A 21,537-nucleotide genomic window follows, 5' to 3' on the forward strand; every position below is an offset into this window, starting at 1 on the left:
TATTGAGCATCAGTCCTGATTAGGTAATGGTTATTTAATAAGCGTTCATTCTGATTTGTTCATGGGGAGGTTAGATGATGTTGCATCAAAGCAAGTGTTATGCCCCACACACACTTTCCTGTGCATTTCCAGTGCACTTTCCAGTGCATTTCCCTATCACTTTCCTTATCACAAAAGTCCAGTCTTCGGGGGAAGCAGGTTCATTGTGCAAGACTTCCAAATCAAGTAATTGTGAACCTGAATTTGCCAAGACGTATTTGAATCCCACATTAAAATAGCAACTGTCTGGAATCCCCCTAAGGCCATTGTCCTGGGTTACTTAGTACCTACACAGTGCACATACATCTTCATTTTAATGGGGATCAATAGTTTTCATTGGAAGCAGTTCACACGATCGGCTGTGAGTAACTGAGGTATGTGTCATCTAATAATATACATGTATGGATTGGACCCAAGGTGAAATTTTGTTACAATATGTTGATAAAAGCTATTTTTTGGTTATATTTCTGAACATTCAATATATCTCAAAATACAGGAACAGTTTGTATTGGAACATGGGCTTCCAGTCCCTGCCCCCCCCCCCCCCGCTATTGCCCATCTCACACCATTCCCCGCACCCCTCAGCACATGATCTCAGGCAATCAGGGAACATCAATAATGTGTACATGCTTCCTGTTTCCTTGCATGTAGTAAACCCTATTGTTCAACTTCACTCTGAGCAGCCCAGGCTAAGGAGGCCCCTTACCTTCTCCTCACTGTTGCTTGCCAGAATTGCCTGGCTGCCTCTGCTCACTGGAATTGTCTTCATTGCTTTTCCTGTTCCTGCCTTGCTGGAGGGATGTTGTATGAGGAAGTAGTGGGAAGATTTTTTAAAAAGAAAATATATGATGCCAATACCTTGACATATTTATTGCATAATTATTGATGCCATAAATGCATTGGGGAAATAAAGTGCACAGGTAATGCATAAGCAAAAATACAAGGACTAAAGGCAATGACTGGATCTGAAACAGTCTGCCATCGGTTTAGTACCTGGAATGCACTAATCAACATTGCTACAATAAACTAATTAGTCTCTAAGGTGCCAAAGTACTTTTTGTCTTCTTGATGCTACAGGCTTAACACTAACTCTTTACAACAAATTTGTTGTTTTCCCTTGGCTTCACTCCCTCTTGCGCTGGCTTACTGAACTACAAGATTGGGGCAGCAGGTTCCCAGAGAAGTAATTGGAGTGTTGCATCCGTATTGATAGAACATGGAGTGCAAAGAAACTCTTCCCTATAGCTGCTGCCATTACCCACAGCTACATTCTGAGCACTGTCAGCATCAAGGTGCTGAGGACACTTTCTGAATATGGAAAGCCAGGGCAGCCTTCTTCTAGAATGGCAGACACCCAGTGAAGTGAGCTGCTGCCTTGCGTGTGCAAGCGCAGCCTGATACCAAAACCCAAGGTGGTCGGCTAAGGCCTTTGTGAGGGCAGCCATGAAAAAACATTACACGGAGATGAAAAAAGGGTGCAGAGAGATGATGGATGGGGAAACCCAACATGACTCCCTCCATCTCCAGTTTTAAAAATGAGCCTTGTTTACATTTAACCATAACTTAGCTACATATATAGATACTGCCATATCTAGGGCGAGTAGGCAACTGAGTAGACAGACAGTGGTACTTTCCCTTGCCAACTGCTCACTCACTTGGCGACTATGGGTAGGTAGGAAAGTAAGCAGCAGGGAGAAGAGGAGCAGCAGTGGGATACTCCTTGCCAAGCCATGGCCTGCAACAGTTGTCCAGCTATGCCAACTGTTCATACTGACCCTGAATGTTGGGTTTAGCCTGTGTGCCCTTCAGTACATTAAGAGTCCTTCCAGACAGGGGCTTCATATTCTAAGTGGGTCATTCAGATACTGCAAACTGGTCATTGGCAGTTAAAAAGAGAGAGACAGAAAGGGTAGATCTGGATTTAAAAAAGGAGGCTGTGGCATGGCATTTTGCTTTGCTTTGACTGATGGATGCCAGTGGCCAACAAAGGAGGTGTGCACGCATAAGGAGCACCCATCCCACAATAAACACCTGTGTGGAAGCACCCCAAGAAACACACTGTATTTGTATTGTGAACCATAATGCATGGACAACATCTGCAAAGGCCACCATATGCTTGGAAACTGATGTGTGTTCTTTTTTGCTCGTAGGCTCCACATGACTTGGAGTGACTTCATGGTCCATCAAATCCAACATGTCAGAAATTTACTAGGCCTATACTTGCCTTCTTTGATGGATATGCAGTTAGCACTGGCAATTCAGCCTTATTGCACCACTTGCACCATTCTCCTTCTTTGACCAGGTGCCATCTACACAGTCAGATGCCATGTCACACCCAGGTGGTTGCTTATGTCCCTTTCACCCATGGTGAGCTTGCAGGCTTCTTCTTTGTGAGGCCTTATAAGCCATCCTTTAATTAGCACAAAATCAGGATAAATTTTCTGCTTGTGCCCTTGAGTCAGGCAGCAAACCTAAGCCGACAAGTAGACAGTTTGGCTTCTTGCAGCTTAGTAGTATCTTTGGAGAGCTTCTGGGCTGCTAAAAGTCTACATTGCTGGAGGGAGACAGAAAGGAGTGTTGATCTACCCTTGCCCCGACCTTGCTCTGAAGCCGGGTGGGGGGCAGCAACAGATGCTGCTAAGTGTGAAGAAGTAGGAGATTCTTAACCTTGTCCTGATGGCTGTGAGCTGAACGAACCAGCTGGGCCAGGCTCTGTCCCAGCCTCCAGTGCTGTTTGCACCATCCCCTGCCCTCCAAATTACAAACACAACACGTTCCAGTAAAGCCCGCCAGAGCATTCCTGACGGAAGGGTATGCCCTTGCCAAGCTATTTAAAGGCATGCATGCTGCCCTTTATTCTTCCAACCGCCTGGACTGGAAAAGACCCGAGTCCTGTGACCAGCACAGAGAAGGCAGGAGGAGGTGGCCACGCAGAGAGGGACCTGAAAGGGCTCCCTTTCCATTCTCCTCCTGCTCCTTCTCCAGCATACTGTCCCTGTTGAGGAAACTGCAAAAAATGTATGCCTTATGTGGTCATCATCTTCTTGACCAAGGGGATCTACAAGATTATCATCAGTGCAGCATGACGACACAGAAATGTTTGTACTGTACACCTAGTGGTGCCAGTATCCTAGGGAGCACTTTGCTAACAGTTTTCCAAATTATGGTCAATGGTGCTGAAAGCTCCGCTCTCCCGTGATGATTTTTAAGGGTTGCTGGCTTGCAACCTGGACACATTTGCTTTATTTCTTATGGTTTGCCCTTCACCAAATGGTCCCAGGATGGGTTACAAAAAAACAACAACCCACAATTAAGATAACTAAGATAAGGGCAAAATGTAAAAAGAGCAGCACAGAACAGCAATATATCAAGGTTGAAAAAAACCCTGCTTAACCAAAGGCCTGGGTAAAGAGGTGCATCTTGGCCAATTATCAGAAAGCATTCGGTGATGGCAGAAGATGCACCTCAAAAGGGAGGCCCTTCCACATTCCATAGGAAATGAACTCTCATGGCCACCACAGCAGGTGGTGACACTATGCACAGACCCTTCCCTGCTGACCTTAACTCAGGCAGGTCTGTGGGAGGAGGAGCTTTCAGATATTTGTGGCCGAGCCATTTTATATGGCTACTTACATAGTGCATTTGACATTCTTGGGCTGTAATCCTACTCCATTAAACACAAAAGGAACCTTTGCATTGCCTTCAATAGGAAGAGAATTGTAACTTGTATTTATTTTCCATCTTCATAACATTCCTGTCAGGTAGGATTCATTTTTATAAATAACACCCTATACATTTTAATCATAAGGTATAGAATGAGCCAACTTCATTTGAAACCCTGTATGATACACACAAGTAGGTGACAGAGTGGAAGAGACAGCTGTTTGTGTGTGTGTGTATGGGACCCGATCACAGATTCCCCAAAATGACAAATGAGCACGATGACTTAAACCCTACACTTGTTATGCAGCCCCTGCCCTGAGACAAACATGAGATTTGAGTCTCACTTACATTTTGGCAGCCCTTGTCCTGTTTGTCAGAATCCTGAAAGGTACACATACCTATGCAAGGGTCCAAGTATCTGCTTGACTTTGGGAGCTGTAGATTGATCCACAGAACTGGCCAATAATGCTAGATATATCTTGAGTGTCTGCTCACCCTAATGGTAAATGCGATGGCATTTTGCAAGAATAACTCAGCAGAGATGGCAAAATAGTCCTGAACTGAATCTTATTACAGTATAAAGCATCCTAGCCTGATATCATGCATCTGGGAAGGGAGTTATGATGTTACTTATGGCGGAGTGTTCTGAACAACAGATTTCCTCTCCTGTCTGTCCCTTCCTTCCTTCTTTTCTTGCATGGCCCAGGGTCACTCTACATATGACTTTGTACTGCACCCTGTTCTGCTGTAGTGATTCAGGGGCAACTGAAGAGGCATGTACACTGCATGCTGATGTCACATCTATTATCAGAAACACCCACCTGTGGCTTTACAGATGCAGCATCCTCCCTCTCTGCTTCTTCCCCACCCTGCTCTCTCACACTACTTATGTTAGTAGTGGCTACTGGCTTTCCCTCATAGCCCCCAGCTCTCCCTTTCAGTGAATTTACATCAGCTTTGTTGCAAGAGGCATTGGTACTACCTAGGGCTTGCAGGTAGATGAAGCACAATATTCTGTTCCCATTTAGATACTGTACAGCTGAAAACCTGCCTTTAAGCTACACTAAGAGGTGGTTCACTAGAAGCAAGTATAAGACTCTCTCAAGAAGTAATAAAATCCTACCTATGGGGAAATGGATAACAAGCAGAAAATTTTGCCTTCTGTAAATCAGCACCCAAAGCGTAAGGCAAGCACCCAGTTCTAGGACTGTCTGGCACGTTTTCACTTGACAAATGAGGTAGCTGAGCCATCTGGTGGTGAAACTCTGAACTTGCTGGTACATGGAGCAGGCATGATTACTGGAAGAAACAGTTTTGTAAGCATGGATTCAACACAAGTAATATGAACTCACAATTTAAACACAAAACTCAAAGCCATCTTTGAGTAGAGGAGCAACTCTTTACTTCTTGCAATCAATGCAGTGCAAAACAGCTATTGTAAATATAAAGTGCCTTAAACATAACTGCAGGAGGGAAACAGCCCGTACAAACAGGAATTGGAGCAGGCTCATCGTCTGTCGTTACTGGTGCATCCACCACTTTATTTAGGTGCATCCACAGATTGCAGATGCTGCCACATGTAAGATTCAGACATTTCACGCTCAATTCATATGACTGGGATAGCCCATTAGTGTTGTGATGAGGACCTTACTTCTTCTGCCAAGGTTCACATAAACACAGAATAGCAACTGGAGTTTAAAAAAACCAAGGGAAGCTTTGAGGAGGAAGACCCACGCTTGGCTGCCATCCCACCAACCTCTCACAAAGTGGAGCGACTTCTGCCCGTGCACTGGGATGCGCAGTGCGAACCCAAGGGATCTTCTATTAAGGGTGAGTTACAACATAATGTTTTCCACTTCCTTTGTCCTCCAGCTCACATAAAATGCTGTACATCAAAGAGCAATCCCATGCATTTTTCAAGAGCTACACCTGAAGAGCCTCTGCTAAATTTTTAAACAGCATAAGCTGCATTATCAGCCACACACAGGAGCATTAGTAGATCTAAATGTTTCACATAGTCTTGATCGCTCAGGTCAATGAAGACATCAGTTTTCATTGCTGGTGCCAAAAGCGTTCTGAGATGGTCGTGAGGACATGAGTGTGGGAAGGATGAGCATATTCTTTTGGTGGGTGGCATGGAAAGTACATCTATATTTAGGCATACCTGTAGGCCACGGTGATCTCACAGGTATGGCTTCCCTCACTCCAAGTTCTCCTGCCTATGTTGAAGACACACTCAGTATCCTAGCCTTTGATACTTGAGATATATATTTTAAAGACTCGCCCTATTCTTCTGACTGTATTTTGCTTTAACTGATTTTAATCTTGAGAGGGCTTCAGCGCTGCACCAAAGTGATCATTCCATCAGGACAAGCATTTTGGCTTGCCAGATAGAACAACTCCTCCCCTCTTCTCCCCTTGCACAATGTTCTGGGGGATTCTTCCAGACCCCCCCCGGGACAATTTTGGGGGGCACATGGACATGAAGGGAGAGGAGTGGGAGAAAAGCCCATTGCACTAGCAGAAGTCCTTGCACAGGACTTCCACTTTACAGGGCTTGTTAGCTGAATCCCACCCCTTGTATTTCTATATTATAACACACCCTGAGACCTTATGGAGAAGGGCAAGTAAGAAATCATCATCATCATCATCATTGGCACCAAAGAATGGATGATGATATTCTTATCATTATTCTTAGTTTATTCTTTTCTGTGTTTGTGGTAAAACAGCACAGTAGAAATGCACCTGTGGAGCTAATCCAGGATTTCTGCCTGTGTGTTTGCACCACACTGACCTCCCTGCCAGCTCTCTCTCTCCCTCAGTAAGAAACAGACCCACCTGCCCAGGAATCTAGTCTGGCAGCTCTGCCCCATGCAGCAATCTGCATCTGCTCCTTGCGTTATGTTGTTCATAAGCCTGGAGAAGGACCTCAGTTCATGTTTCTTTTTGCCTTCACTTCTCTTTCTGAAGGAAAGCAAACTAAAAAGAATTAAAGAGCTCATATTCATAATGTTTTGTGCGAATCAGACCTTAGGGTCTGGCATCTGACTTCCTCCACAACCCCATAATACTTTGTATTCTCTCCTAGAGGTAGACAACTACTCCACACCCAAAGATAAAAGTTATCTAGAGCATACATGCTTTCTCGCTTGTGACTTTGTTATCTGACTTTGCTCTAGATATTTCTCCTTGCCTATCAGAGGATGGCTACTTATTAAATACATTATGATTCTCTCTCTAGCAAACATATATTGCAGCACCTTTGCCTAGTTTATTAAAGCTGATTTATTATCAGAGATCAGGACTGGGCTTAGCATCTTCGGAGCTGGCAGACCATGCACATCAGTGGAAAACACTGAGCCAGTTTCTTTGGCTGTTTCCCCACTAACGTTGTGTCAAAAGGAGAACATCACTTCAACAAAAGCAAAAAAGGCGCTCAATTGCCCTGTGACACACGATCTCTTTGTTTAGGTGGCCTGCTGATGCCAATTGAGATGGTTATCCTGGAATGAATACATCAGTCTGTTGTCCCTGTAATTTACTTGACACATGTGAACACCCCTTTATCAAGTAAAGCCAGTGATGAGCCTAAGGCTACATCTGTATGAGAACATTCCCTCAAAATACTTGTGGAAGAATCTTATCAGTAGTGTTAGGTTAAGAAAACGCCAATTTCAAAAAATCAGGCCACTATGAGCAGCCACGCATCCATATCCAATCACACCTTTTCATTATGTGCAGGACATATTGACACTCATGTCAATCCACAGAACTGCTGGTCCCTTGGCCTGCCTCTTTGTTCACTGCATAATATGAGAAGTCTTGTGGAGGAAATGGAAAGGGCAGGTATGTGACAGCACAGCTAACTTCTGAAATTGAGCACCTCCTTATGGCTATGTCTGCGGCGCTGGATATGGCCAAGCAGGTGAGCCCCATCCAGGTGGTTCTGGGATAGGCACCGTCACCAAGTAGCTGGAAGGCACGTAGCCCTTCTGGCCATTCACTTCCACCAGGCTCCACTCTGTGCATCCCTTCTTGTCATGAGGTTCCAACACAGTCACTGGCTCACCTGCTTGCAAGCTGACCTCATGACTGCTCCTGGCTGTGAATGGATAACCAGCAACTACCTGAGGAAAGCACAGAGATTGAATAATAACACTGCATACATATGCCACACAAAGGAGAAGGGAGAAACAAGGGCTGCCCAGCCACAGAGGTAAACTAGGTTACCCCTCTGGGCTGCATGTCTCAGCTGTAAGAATATCATGGAGAGGTAGGCAGGCATATTGAAGTTTATGGCACAGCAGTAGCCAGGTCAGTCTTCCTTGGCCTGGTGCTTTCTTGATGTTGTTGGGCAGCAGCGCTGACTTGGACCCCACACAAGGTTCACCACTGGTTGCTCTGCCTCAGGCAGCAAAATGCCTTGGCCACAAACCATGTAGCTGGGTTATTCTAAGGCTATGCTATTCCAGGTTTCTGTCACACCAGCCGAGATCATCTTTTAAACATAATACCCACATTATATGGGGATGGTTGCACAAGTTTGCATATCTGAAATACAGATGTACCCAACAGTACCGCAAAATTCCTTCCATCCGCCACTGCCCAGCCATGTACACATGTATCTATGCCACAATATGCTGGGAATAAATGAATGAAAAGAATTAAAAGAAGATTCATTGCTGAAATTTTCTACTCACATGTAAAGCCTGTGTCCTGAAATGAAGTGCTGGGCTGGGAGCTTGGGGCAAGTTGTAAGGGTGATGCATCTGTTCACCACTACCACCTGGGACTGACACCTGCATTCTGGGTTTTTGGTTTTGGACTAGATGATATGGCTGGAGTTTCCCAGGTGATACATAACCTCTTGGTCCTGTAGGGCACATAAAACCATTATGGTCAAGCTGAGCAGCAGGGTCCTCTCATCGGGTACAGCAGTTTTCTTTTTGATAATTTGGATTGATGGGTGGACTATAAATACAGTGAAGAGAATGAAAGGGTTTGGCATTATTGGAAAGATTTGTAATGGGCGGGGAGGGAAAAGGCAGGCAGAAAGGCACTGCTCTTGTGTGGGAGAGAGAAAGGATGTGTGGTTTGTACTAGTGGAAGGAAAGAAGAACAGAGTGGTGGGGAGGAATAAGAAACAAGTGCAGGATGTTGACCTCGGGAACAAATTATATAAAGGAAGTCAAAGACAGAGAAAGGTGGAACTTGGAACAAGATGTGAGAAGGGGAGGATTTGGAAGCAATGCGGGGGGGGGAATAAGTGGTGGAAGGAGTAATTTGGAAAGTACAAAGAAAGATTAATAGAGTGGTAGGAAAACCAGTGCAGGAAGAGGAAGGAGGAAGGGGTGGAGAGAGGAGCAGTATTCAGAAAAAGACACAAAGCAAAAAGGGAAAGGAGGGTTTGGGAAGAAAGGAAAAGGTGTAGATATTCTCTGACCCTGTTCTCAGTGAGGCTCAAACAAGGAGCAGGCAGCTTGCAGGCCAGCCACCACCCATCCTCTCCATTCCCCTGAGCTTAATGGGCTTGCCACTAGCAGCTGGCCTGCCACTTTTCAGCTAGTTATCTTTTGTTGTTGTTGTTCTGGCCCAGGCAATTGCAGCAGGGTGGCTGCTGAGACAGGGTTGGCCATGTACTTGCTGCTCTTTCTTTTTCTGCAGTAATGTGTGCACTAGACAATACACACGGAGCCTTCTGGGAGCATCAAGCATGCTTCAGTCCAGCTACCCCACATGTGCCTGAAGACTTTCCCCCCTCCAGTATGTTCAATGGGTCACTGGGCTCCCTTACTTTATATGAGCTGCCCCCCTGCGCCTAGGCATCCCATGACCATGAACAGCAGTGTAGCGGTCCATTTAGAAGTGCAGGAGTTCATCATGACAGATGCAATTGTCACACCCTAAGGCAGGGAGATCTGTGTCATAAGTACTGACCTGGTGAGGTCCTTGGTAGCAAATAAAAGGTTTAAGTGTGTAGTTGCAACCCTTACCGTACCTCCACTATCCACCAGCCATCGGTTAGTGTTGCCCTTGGTGTCCCTGTCATGCAAGAGAGCCACAATCTGCCCCCTCTGCAATACCAAGTCCATGTTTTTGCTGCCGCTGGTGTTGCTTGTCACTTGATATAGCTTTTCTGGGCCATGTTTGCTCATGAGCAAATGGACTTTCCTCTCCTCTGCAGGGCTAAGAGGCTGCTGAAAAGACACAGGGAGAAGTGGGTCAGAAACTGCAGTCAACTGTGCGACCACGTTAGTGCACTGGAGGATGAGTCATCATAAGTAGGGTGCAGCCACATCTGAACCAAAATATCTTAGAAGATGATGAAACAAATCCTGCAAATTGAACCAATTCTTTACATTTTACTGCATTGAACAGTGGGTTTGTGCAGATAACCTAACAGGATATATGCTTCCTATGGGGTAGATTTATGTTGTTTTTAAGAAAATAAGAGTTAAAATTGCAGCCGGGAAGCACTGAGGAAGCAGACGTTTTGTGGGTTAAAGATGAGCTATACTGTTGCAGAATTTAGCTGTGAATAAAAACTCTGATGGGAAAAGGGGAAGGAAATTATTTGCATTTGCTTCTGTACTCACAGCTGCACTCCTTCCACAGAGATCCTCTGGGCTGGGGGTGGCTGTGGAATGCTAGTGCTAAGGCCTTTATAAACATTTACTTAAATAAAAATAAATGCACAGTAGTTAATCACAGAATGCAGGGGATACAAACACCTTGCCTGAGAGACAGCCCACAATACATTTTAGTGTGCAAGAGTGAGAAACTATAATGTTCAAACAGACAGTTTGTTTCCCTGTAAAGATATTCTGAAACCTGCTGCCTTTTGCTGCCTACCTGATCCTGTCCAAAAGTTGGTTCTGTTTCATTTTTGTTTTGGTATTTTGTCTTGGGATTATTGTGGTTCCTGAGTACTGAAATTCCAATATTTTATTAGCATACGGGGGTGGGGTGGGAATCCAGTTACTGCCTGAAACTAGGACATATATAGTGAAGAATAGTCTTATGCAAATGTCATGGGGACCTGGTGGATAGCAGCAACAACACCACTGGTATGAGTAACTTCCCCCCTCTATGCCCATGCCACATATTCATGTATCAATCAGCCATCGTGTCTGGGGAGTTGTGGGAGAGGCGGGGGAAGAAAGGTTGCAGGAACACCCTCTAACCTTCATCAGTCTCCTACCTCTGCAACAGAGCTTGGCATAACAGTCTCAAATTTCTTGCAGTAGGAGTAGAGCTGAGCTTCAGCCTGGCTTAAAGAGTCCTTCACCATCTTCCCAAAATCAGGTGCAGGGAGGTGTCTGTGTGGCAGCTGTAAAGAAGAACCTTATAATTAATTGGAGATTGTGGGGGGTGGGTGGGGGTGAATTATGGAAAGCAGAGAAAGGTACTTTTTATATTAAAAAATAAGATAATAACAGAAGATAATGATGAGATTCGTAGCGGATTTTATGTACAAATATAAATTTTGCTAGAGGTTTCTGAAAGCATGCAAAAGATCCATCCTGTTTGCAAGCTAAGTCCATCCTGTTGTGTGCAGCATATGTCTCTGCCAGTGCTTACTTTGCATTTTCCTTGCTCCTTCTTTGTTTACAGTCACTGGAAGAGGGACAGAGATGAATTGCATCCTTTTGTGTGTGGAAGGGATGAGGTTGTGAGAAGGAAGTAATCTCCTATAGCCATTGGGACTGCAAGGCAAGTCCTGCTCTCTGTAGTCGATTTATAAAACGATGTATGGTGCGGAGATGGAGATATATATATAATTTCTCCCTGTCCCAGAAGAATCCAAGAGTGCTGTATCACTCAGTGAAGAAAGCACCTCTTCACACAATGCATCATTAATGTATGATACACTCCTGCCCCCAGAAATGGTAAAGAGTTCTGATTTAAATGGCTTTAAAAGAAGATTAGTCAGATTTCTAGAGATTAGGGCTATCCATGGCTATTTCTTGCAAAGGCTATACAGAACCTCCATGTTCAGAAGCAATATACCTTGGAATACCAGTTGCTTGGGTACGAATTGGGGAAGGGCTATTGCCTTCATGACCTGCTTGTGCAGTTTCCTTCTGGGGAATAAATGAGAGTTTCAGTGTGATCCAAAAGAGCTATTCTTCTGTATTTTGATTTATTAAGGTAGTACGTTCTTCTAGTGCATCCAGCAGGGCTTTCTCAATGGTGGGGCCCATGTTATGGAAGAACCTCTCCCCTCCACACTGCATGTTTTCAGCTGTCTGCAAAAGCACCTTCGCAAGTTGGTTTTCATGGTTTTGTGAGTTTAACATGTGAAAAAAGGGCACAGACTAGTTAGTTTTATTGCTGGTTTACATTATAGTGCATTGCCTCAAGCACACAGTGGCAAGGCAATGATGTCATATTTGGAGGAATTCAACCTCGCTCTAAGCTGACAGTTCCTTCGGGGCAAGGCTTTTGGCTTGCCAAATGGAAGGATCCCTCCTCTCTTGTCCTCCATGTCCTGTTTCAGGTGTTCTCCCAACCTGCCCTGAGCTACGTTTGCAGGGCAGAGAGACAGGGCAACCCTGTTGCACATGTCCTTGCAGAGAGCATCCGCTAACAGGCTCATTAGCTGAGTCTTGCTCACTGGGTGGTATGCTACTTAAGTTTACTCAGAGAAGACCCATTGAAATTAATAGGCATGACTAAATTAGAAACAATTAACTAAAATATGTTCAACTGTTGCTTGTGGAGCAGGCAGTGGGGCAGCTTACCAGATCTGGGTGAAAAACAGAAGCAGCAAGCACAGATCCTGGCATAGCAGGAAAGGGCGTTGAAAGGCTGGTGGTGTGGGAAAGGATCATATAAGGATCTGAAACTCTGAGTCTTTTAAAATTTGGAGAGTCTCCGAGAGATTGAGAACAAGCCTGTCTTAGTCAGGTGACTCACTGCTTGGGCAGGATTCTAACACTGCTGAAGCACATGTCTCTGGCTGGGCAGGAGGAACAGAATCAGCTCTCCAAAGAAAAGGCATACAGCTTCATGGATATAAATGGAAGCTCTCTTTAATAAATATGCTAATAGATGCTAGAGTAATGCTCATTGTTATCAGAAGCAGGGAGGAAGGAAGAGAGAGGGCAGTGGGCACCTGTTAGCCACAGTTAAACCTATTTCCTCTCTCTATTGAACTGTTTGAGGAGAGGGGAAGCGGCTTTTAGTCTTTCCCCAACAGCCTCGCTGGTAACGTAGCAAATGTCACAGTCCAAACCCGGGGTCCCTTTCTTGGTCACCCATGCATATGACCAAGAGGTAGAGCCTGGGAACCATCTTTAACTGAGATAATAGTTTCACTAAGCACCCTTTCCCACTCCATCCGCCAGTGCATGTATGTCCCTAAGCCTGGGAGGCAATACAGTTATCTGTTGTCTCTAGGCACAAACACCATAACCCCACATCCTCATCCTCCCTTCCAATCTTTTTACCTGGGTAGCCTCCCGTTCTGCCTCTTGGAGAACTTGCTTGGCCAGATCCCTCAGAAGGGCCACAAAAGTACGCAGAATATGCCCCAGCCACTGCCGGGCCACCTGGTTGAACACCGGGAGCTCAGACACAAGCAGCGAATTTATGGCGAGATAGGTATTCATGGCAGCCTCCTCTTCATATGTCACACTGCCTGTCTCGTTCCTCTTCTCCTCAAATTCCTCATAGTCCAGCTGCTTGTCCAAGCGCTTCTTGATCAGTTTTTGAGGCCCTTTCAGAGTCTCTGACAAGTTGACCAGCGGAAGGTACACCAGGTTCTCCAGTCGTCTCCTCTGCAAAGCAAGGAAAATCAAATACAGTTCTGAAATCCTGGCCTCCCCTGACTCAGCAGATGGGAGGCATCGGGGACTGGGGCCCTTTGGGGTTCCACTAGGGAAGTGCTGAGGAATTCTTGCTCCAAAAGGTCAAGGAACATGCTCTGGGTCCCATCACCAGACTCCACCTTCTCACCTGTTATGCAACATGAACAGCCCAAGCCCAAAGGAACCCAGTTCCTAACAAAGATTTGCGGCATCATTTTACAACAATGAGCAACATGGGTCAGAATACAGTCAAAGGCTATGTATACAGCCAGGTCTCTCTCCCCCCCCCCCAATTCAAATTGAAGTTGGAGGGCGGAATGCAGTATTTCATAAGAAGTAACAGGGTAGATATAGAAGAGAGATGGGTTTGTGGTGAATGCTGTGTGCACACTGCTTCCTAAACTAGCAGTGGGGATGCACTGGATTTATAGTAAGCAGGCGTGTGTAAACAGCCAAACTTTCAGTGTTTGTAGAATCAAGGCAGATGTTGTAGAGCAGTAGAACATGTGTTCTGGATGATTCAGAGATAAGCAGCCATCAAATTGCTACCAGGAAATGGAAAAGCTCTGAAGCAGCCAGGATGGAGGAAGGTAGATCTACTACATTCTTCCTCCCTACACCACAACCAGGCTGTAACTAGAAAGAACCAAGACGCTACTTACAAACTCAGCAAAGATAGTGCTGTGGAGTTTTCCTGCAAGCTGGCAATATTGTTGGATAGTCCCTCCTTCTGTTCCTAGTTCGTTCTCATGCGGTTTATAGCTGAGGAACACCTAAGAGACAAAGAAAAGATCCTGATTACATGAAGAAGTGATTAAGATATGTTTTTGCTGCTAGGCAGTGTCGCCAATACTGAACTAGATGGACCAGTATTCTGACCTGGTAGAAAGCAGCTCCCTACGGTCCCAGAGTAGGGAATTAATTTTCAATTAATTGACCCATCTGTATCCTGGTTTTCCGAAACACTGGGTAGCTAACAATGCTATGAGAGAGGAACCATGAGTTATGGCATTGATCCAGTAAAGGAAGATCTGACGTGAGACTTTCTTCAAAATGCACTGGGTGGTCTTTCATCTTCAAGTCCAAACATTCTTCTCCTTTCTGTTTTGGTTACATAACCTGCTTAGAGTATCAGTGAAATATGTGACTGAATGGGGCCATTAGTACCAACAAATCTATTTTAGATGGTGCTCTGAAGTCTCATAACTTATTACTGTGAGACTGATTGTATACCAATAAAAACTTCCGCAGAGTCCCAAAACCATAGAATCTGCAAAGCAGCGAATTGTGATCACAGATCACTACTTTGTGTAACTAACAGCAAAGTCAACATATTTTTAATTTTTCTGATTTCAGCCAGCTCCTACTTCAGAAACGTAACCTACTCAAAGAATGAGTGAAGCAGCCTATTGTGTGGAGCCGTTCACACCAATTCTCAGTGGCAAGTGTGTTTTTAGATGGGCACACTTCTGTTTCCTCTGCATCCAGTGAGCTCCCACTTCTGCTTTGGGAAGTGGTGTACACACAATGTTAACCACAATCCACATCTATTCTGTATCTACCCTTTCATTTTGAAGGAAATATTGCATTTTGATGCATTTGCAGAAGAGGGATTTGCATGGGTTAACACAAAGAAGAGTGAGGAACATAAATATTCCCAGACTATCCCTGTACCTTTAACCTGTCAACCTACTTCTTCTCTATCCCCTTGTTTCTTAGACTGATATGTTGCATCCTGTTTACAACTTCCTGCTCCTCCTCACACTCCTCTCTTCGACTTCAAGATAAGAGGGTCATCTTCCTGCTTTCCTCTAAGAGAACAAAGGAGCAGACATGACTGCCCTGTCCTCCTAGACTAATTAGTTAGGTCAGAACTTGAAACTTTCCCATCCATGTTATGTATTTCCTAAAACAAATAACATTATCATTTTCTCACCTACAAGCATCTCTCTGTGTGTGACTGCAGCAAAGATTCACCACCCAAATGCTGCTCACTACATTCAAAAGGGTTTCAGTAGGCAATTGGGCCCTGCTATCCCAGTGGATCCAAATTGAAAAATGAATGGCCTAGCTGCACTTTAAGATGGCAATGTGTACACAGCCATTGTGCTCCAAAGTACCACTATGGGATAGATCTGGTGTGGGGATGTATCTGCCCTAAGGAAAATAGAGTCTTGTGAAAGAAAGCATCAGAATCAGTTATGAGAATAAAGAAAGTGGGAGGATTTTCTGGTCACTCTGGGCTCATCCACACTTCCTCTTGTCCTGCAACTTTCCCCTGGAGAAAACTGCTCTTTAGAGCTCAATCGGAGCAAATGGCAATTTGGGTTTTCTGTGGATTGCTATTTGCTCCCAATTACAGCTAAAGAGCGGATTCTCCCTGGGAAAGGAGTGGGGCAAGGGAAAAAATGTTTGGACCCATGCTTTCCAGGCATGGGACAAGTGGAAGTGTGTTTAAGCCCTCTGTCTAACCTCTTTCAAGAAGTCCATTCTGAACTCCGTAATGTTGAGACTGTGCTTGAGGGTGAAGTCTGGGCTCTTTGTTTGTGGCCAAGGACTGATACTTGCAGATGTATGAGGAAGAGAAAAGCAGAGCAATTTAAAAGCTGTTGTCAACCTGCCAAACAATGCATTTGGAGGTCAGGCTGTTTCCGCCCTTGGTTCATATAATCCCGGGAGTTTATTCACACCTCCAACAGGATCTCCCCCAGGGCATGGAGCCTGAGTATGTTTGACATGCTGAATCTCAAGAGCAGGGGATTGCAGCATGTGCCAAGCACTGTTAGCTTTGAGGACACTGTTTCTGATTCATTTTCTTGCTAGCAAAACACCAGAGCAGACTGGGCATGAAGCAATAATACTACAATGAAAGGTTAAACTGTGACACAGGCCATCTCTCAGGCTCAGCGGAAGAAAGATTGATGTGTTTCCTAAGGTTTGGTTCCCTATCTGCTTTCAAAATCTATACTGGTGGAAACTATCTCAATTCCTGCAGGAAGATTACAGCTTCCCTCCCAGAAGAGCATTTATTCATACTTACTCCTTTCCTTTCAATTACCTGTTAATATACCGGAGGAATTGTGGATGAGCATCCCATCCGCAGATATGAACCTGAAATGCACAGATGGCAAGGAAGACCCCAAAGATGTAGCCAGGTGTTTATGTCAGACTAGCATCTGAAAATGTTCTCCAATGTAAAGATGTGCATCTGCAGCCATTTTAAGAGCATAAAAATATTCCTGCTAGATCCCTCATGCAGACTCATTTCCCCAAATTGAATTTGGATTAGTGCTGTTTCTCTGTGGCTTGCGGAAATCAGAACTAATGGGCCCAGGCACTTACATGCAAACTAAAAGTTTTAACTCTGATACAAATGGGCAGACCTCAGTCATGATTCTCCAAGTACTTTCTGACCAGCTACTGAAACGTTGTCAGAGACAATGATGGGTTGTCAAGGGTACTCTAAGAAATCCCTGCTGAGTACTCTGTGTACTTATCCCATGAGCTAGCTTCAACATGAGATAAATGAATATTAATACCTCTGTGTTGCTCAGGAAAGAGGCCACATTCTCCTTCAGATCGGCTACAGCTGATGACAACTCTTGGAACTTTTCTTCCAGTGTGTCAAACTCTTTGTCCTTTGTCTAAAGACCAGAGAGAGGAAATTATATTATACCCCCAATGGACAGCAAAGGGTTAGCCTTAAGTTATAGAATGCTAGGAGAGAAGATGAGACACTAAATGTGTTGGCATCGTAGCAACAGTACATAGTGATGCCTGTGCATCATTGCTTTACATTTATATTGCAAATAATGGGTTGAATCCAATACTACCGTTCTGTTCATGTGACAGACTTCTACTTGTTCAGTGGAACTTCCTTCTCCTCTCCTCTGCAGCCCCACCCCCAAAATCTGCTCAAGAGGGCTGGGGGTGCCATGGAGCAGATTTCAGGGGTGCACAAGGACAGGAGAGGAAGCTCTGTTGCACCTCTCATGCAGTGTTGAACAAAACATTAATGAATCATTATTATTTACACAAAACAAGCACCTGTCACCTTTGGAGTCTTCCAGGAAATTAAACATCATTCCTGATATATGCACACCTTAGATCAGCAGGAAACTAAATACCTAATATACGACTTGCTATGTGAATTCTTCTTCTGTACCTCTGAAGTACCCTGGTGCCTGATAACATTTTCCTGTTGTATACCTGCTGCATAAGCAGCAGAGTTGGGATATTGAAAGGAATTATTTCATTTTATTTTCAATTTATGCTAATAAAAAATTAAGATTAAAAAATAAGAACTATGGAGAAGGGCCGTAGCTCAGTGGCAGAGCACCTGCTTTGCATGCAGAAGGTCTCTGGTTCAGTCCCTGGCATCTCCAGGCACGCCTGGGAGAGACCCTTGTCTGAAAAACTGGAGAGGTGCTGCCACTCAATCTAGACAATACTGACTTAACCCAACCAGTGGTCTGACTCGGTATACAGTAGCTTCTTACTTTCCTATGACTACTAGGACATGGAGAGAGGAGATTAAATTTAAAACTATACAGATTAAAATTGAAATAAAAAGGCCAAGAGGATTTATTGCAATTCCTGAATCCCCCCCCCCCGATTCTTTCAGTTCATTCTCACACTTCAGAAACCACATAAACCAGGTTGCAATGCCCTGACACTGCTAATTTTTCTGCTGATGGAAAGAACCATGACTTCGTTTCAGATTGCCAGCCCAGCTTCCCATTGTGGTTAATGACTGATCGGCTGTTCTTAAGCAGGGTCAAAGGGCTTAAACTTCTGTAAAACAGGAACCACCTTGAGCTTGATACCTTGGCAGGAATGTGATGAGGACAGGAAAAAGCTCTGCGTGCTTACCACACTGCACAAATTACTGGTGTTGCCGTTAATTATGAAAGAAACACTCCTGGCCAGGTCATAAGTGGGTGCTGTTATGTGATCTCCTCAATGTTGATGTCATGATCCCAAAACCAATTGCATGAGCTCAGAGAGGCTAAAATGTGATAGCTTATTGCTATCTATGAAGCAGCCTGAAGACATCAAGTCAGTGAGTTCAGTCTGATGAAATAGAAACTATGGGTGGCATAGAAGAATGCTTTTCCAACAGCCAGTTTGTGCGTGTGTTCTGAATTCACCCTCCCTTGCCACTCTAGGATTCTGCCAGCCCACCATTTCACTGGGATAGTGGAGACAAGACAAGCACAGGGCACTCACCTTAGGCACAATTCCAGCCTCCTGCATAAAGAGGCGGCTCAGTCGTGTGGTCTTCTTGGCAATGGAGTGGGGGTTGAGGCGAGCCAGGCGTTCCCGCAGAGTCAGATACCCAGGCTTGTTATATTTATTTGCTATTCTCATGTCACACGGGTTAGAAGGTAGGAAAACAGGGAAGGAGCACATTACACAAGGTGGAAATGAATGCCCTGGGCATTTGGTGATACAGAACACCGTCCCAATACAAAAAGAAGACTATAGTTTCTGAGACAGGGTTTTGGTGGTGGAGAAGCACCTTGTTCTGTTTTAAAGTATCAGCTATCTTTCAATTAAAACTGGCCCTAAGATTGCCATGAAGGATTTGCCGAGTTGGCCTCTTTCTTTCTTTCTTTCTTTCTTTCTCTCTCTCTCTCTCTCTCTCTCTCTCTCTCTCTCTCTCTCTCTTTCTTATTTTATTTTTATTTGCTTCTCTGTTACAGTTCTTCATTAGTACATCAACATTAGTACAACTGTTGCATTCAAAAAGGATTGGTAAGAAAAATATTTCTTGGGTTGACCACTTTCAAGGAAGCAGCATATCAATTAATTATTGGGATTCTCACACACCTCTCGTCTCTTTCTGTTACCCTTCCCTGTTACCCTTTCACTCTGCTTTGTTTACCATCTAGCCTGGTGAAGAGTTGCAGAGGACTCAAAACCTTGCACACTGTTTTGTGAAATTTTGGTTGGCCTAAAAAAGGAATTGCCCTACTGTGGCTTTTTTTAATGAGAGAAAATGGCTGCCTTTTTTTTTAAGCATGTACTGTGTCCATCTTCTGAGACCACAGTTAAGGGAGGTGCACACTCTGCCCCTTTTGCTTCAGTGCTAACTTTGCCAGCTCAACAGGGGATACTCAGCCCAACTCCTCAGGTGTAACTGGGCAAGAGCTCCAAAGCAAAATGGAAGGATGCTTTCTTCATGTGTTTGCATGATTGTGTTTGTGTGGGCGTGGGCGTGGGTGTCCATAACACTGAGCAAAAAATTAGCTATCAAGAGATCATGCTGTCTATTGTGTGTCTTTATCTTATGCTGGTCTACTGTAATTGAGAGAATGAGTGTATGTACCCTCTACTTCTGCAGTTGCCTATTGCCAATCTAGCATGTTTTATTTATGTATGGAGGTGCTTTTACTTATGGAGGTCTATGACCGTAATAATGATTTGGATTTGGATGGTTCAGATCCATATCCAATTGTCTGTATATGGTTCCTGATTCTTAGCCTATTAATTTTCTTTGGGCTGGTTTAGCAAACTACTCTCAGTGCTGAGGTGGAACTGACGTTAGAGTTACTGAATGATATTCAACTAAGTTTGACATCAGCGCATCCACTGTACTCTTTTTGGTGCCTGCTAAAAACCTTTTTGTTTAGGCAAGCCTACCAAGATATATAGAATGCTTGCATGTATTTTAATCTGTGTTTAGCTTATTGCTGAGTTTAATTATTATTTGAATGTTTCAGATGTCTGTTTTAAAGTGTTTTTACTGATAAATTTGTTTCACTCTTTCTGAAAACTGCTGTGAGGATTTTTTTTCTACACTCAAACTGTTTATAAATTATATGAAATAATTAAATAAAACAAGTAAGTTTGCCATGTTCATTAATTTCAGCGGGCTTACTCTGAGTAAAACATAGCTCAATACAACCATTTTTAAAAAATATTTTCTTTTTTACGCTGTCTACATTTTTTCTTGTCATTATTGAGACACAGCCATCCTTGGGGTAACCCACTCAATGTAGACCTCAGGGTCCCACAAGGAGGCATCAAACATATGCCCAGAGTGGCTTCAGGAGAATAAACAAGCCCAAGTGACTGAAACCACCCACACAGTACAGGGCTCCTGGAGTAGAGCAGATGGTGTCCAGAGAGCATCCATTTGCCTCACCTACTTCCTTGCGTCTTTTGTACTCATTGATATTGGCATTGACGTCTGTCATAGCAGCAGCTGCAGCTTGGAGAGCTCCATAGGCACTGTCGCTGACTGGGGTATTTTCCAATATCTTCTGCAGCAGCAGTGGGTATTTTGTGACCCGTTGCACTGGCATCACCAGGAAGAAGCTCAGGTCTGAAGCCCCAATGTGAGGCCTGTCCAAGAGAGGCAGAAGGACAGCAAAATTTAAGCAGGCTTCAGAACTTACTAACCTAGTGATTCCCTAGGTTTCTCTAGTAATACAAACAGGCAGAAGCTCATGGGCATGGCCAGGGGGTCAAGTAAATAAATAAAAATACTTAACTAAAAGTAGAAAGAATCAGAATATTTGAAATTGAAATGTTTGCTGAGGTCACTTGGACGATACTGTGGCGGATTCTAGTGACACAGCTGGCAACCCTACTGAGCGATAGGCCTGAATTCCGTGAATTGACCAATCACATCACAGGTAGCTTGGTCCGCCCCCACTCATTAACATAAATCCTGGCTACGCCCATGCAGTAATTGTACCCTACTAGTTTGATTTTGTTTGTTTGCTGAAGCCTGTAAGAAAACTGGAACCATTGCCAGGTGCCTAGTTATTCTGTCATGGTGCATGGTGATTGTATCATTGCCATGTTAACTGGTTACACCATGCAGCAGGGCCTGGAGAATTCGTTTGCTGCTGTTACATTGACATTATGAATGAGGCCATCCGTGACCAGCGCAAGGCTTCATCTTCCAGCATCTTGTTTCAACAGTGCCCAACCAGATACTTTTAGGAAGACCACAAGCAGGGCACAAAAGCAAGAGCCGTCCCCTGTTGTTGCTCCCCAACCACTGGTATTC

General features: G+C 44.3%; 1 protein-coding gene across 8 annotated transcripts in view; it reads right to left on the reverse strand.

Annotated features, from left to right (window-relative positions):
- Nucleotides 1-5,081: 5,081 nt before the first annotated feature.
- Nucleotides 5,082-21,537, reverse strand: part of ARHGEF37 (Rho guanine nucleotide exchange factor 37) — a 48,166-nt gene continuing 31,710 nt past the window's right edge. For 7 of the 8 annotated variants that reach the window (XM_080995230.1, XM_080995231.1, XM_080995228.1 and 4 more), the window contains 9 exons: nt 20,665-20,864; nt 18,744-18,874; nt 17,054-17,158; nt 14,177-14,287; nt 13,155-13,484; nt 10,904-11,032; nt 9,701-9,899; nt 8,403-8,575; nt 5,082-7,829 (listed from right to left, as the gene is read on the reverse strand). In XM_080995230.1, the coding sequence (XP_080851356.1) occupies nt 7,596-7,829; nt 8,403-8,575; nt 9,701-9,899; nt 10,904-11,032; nt 13,155-13,484; nt 14,177-14,287; nt 17,054-17,158; nt 18,744-18,874; nt 20,665-20,864 (1,612 nt within the window). In that variant the 3' untranslated portion in view covers nt 5,082-7,595. The remainder of the gene's footprint in view (nt 7,830-8,402; nt 8,576-9,700; nt 9,900-10,903; nt 11,033-13,154; nt 13,485-14,176; nt 14,288-17,053; nt 17,159-18,743; nt 18,875-20,664; nt 20,865-21,537) is intronic. The other variant, XM_080995227.1, reaches the window with a different exon arrangement.

This window comes from Podarcis pityusensis, assembly GCF_964106645.2.
Source record: "Podarcis pityusensis genome assembly, chromosome: 2".
NCBI classification, from domain to species: Eukaryota; Metazoa; Chordata; class Lepidosauria; order Squamata; family Lacertidae; genus Podarcis; species Podarcis pityusensis.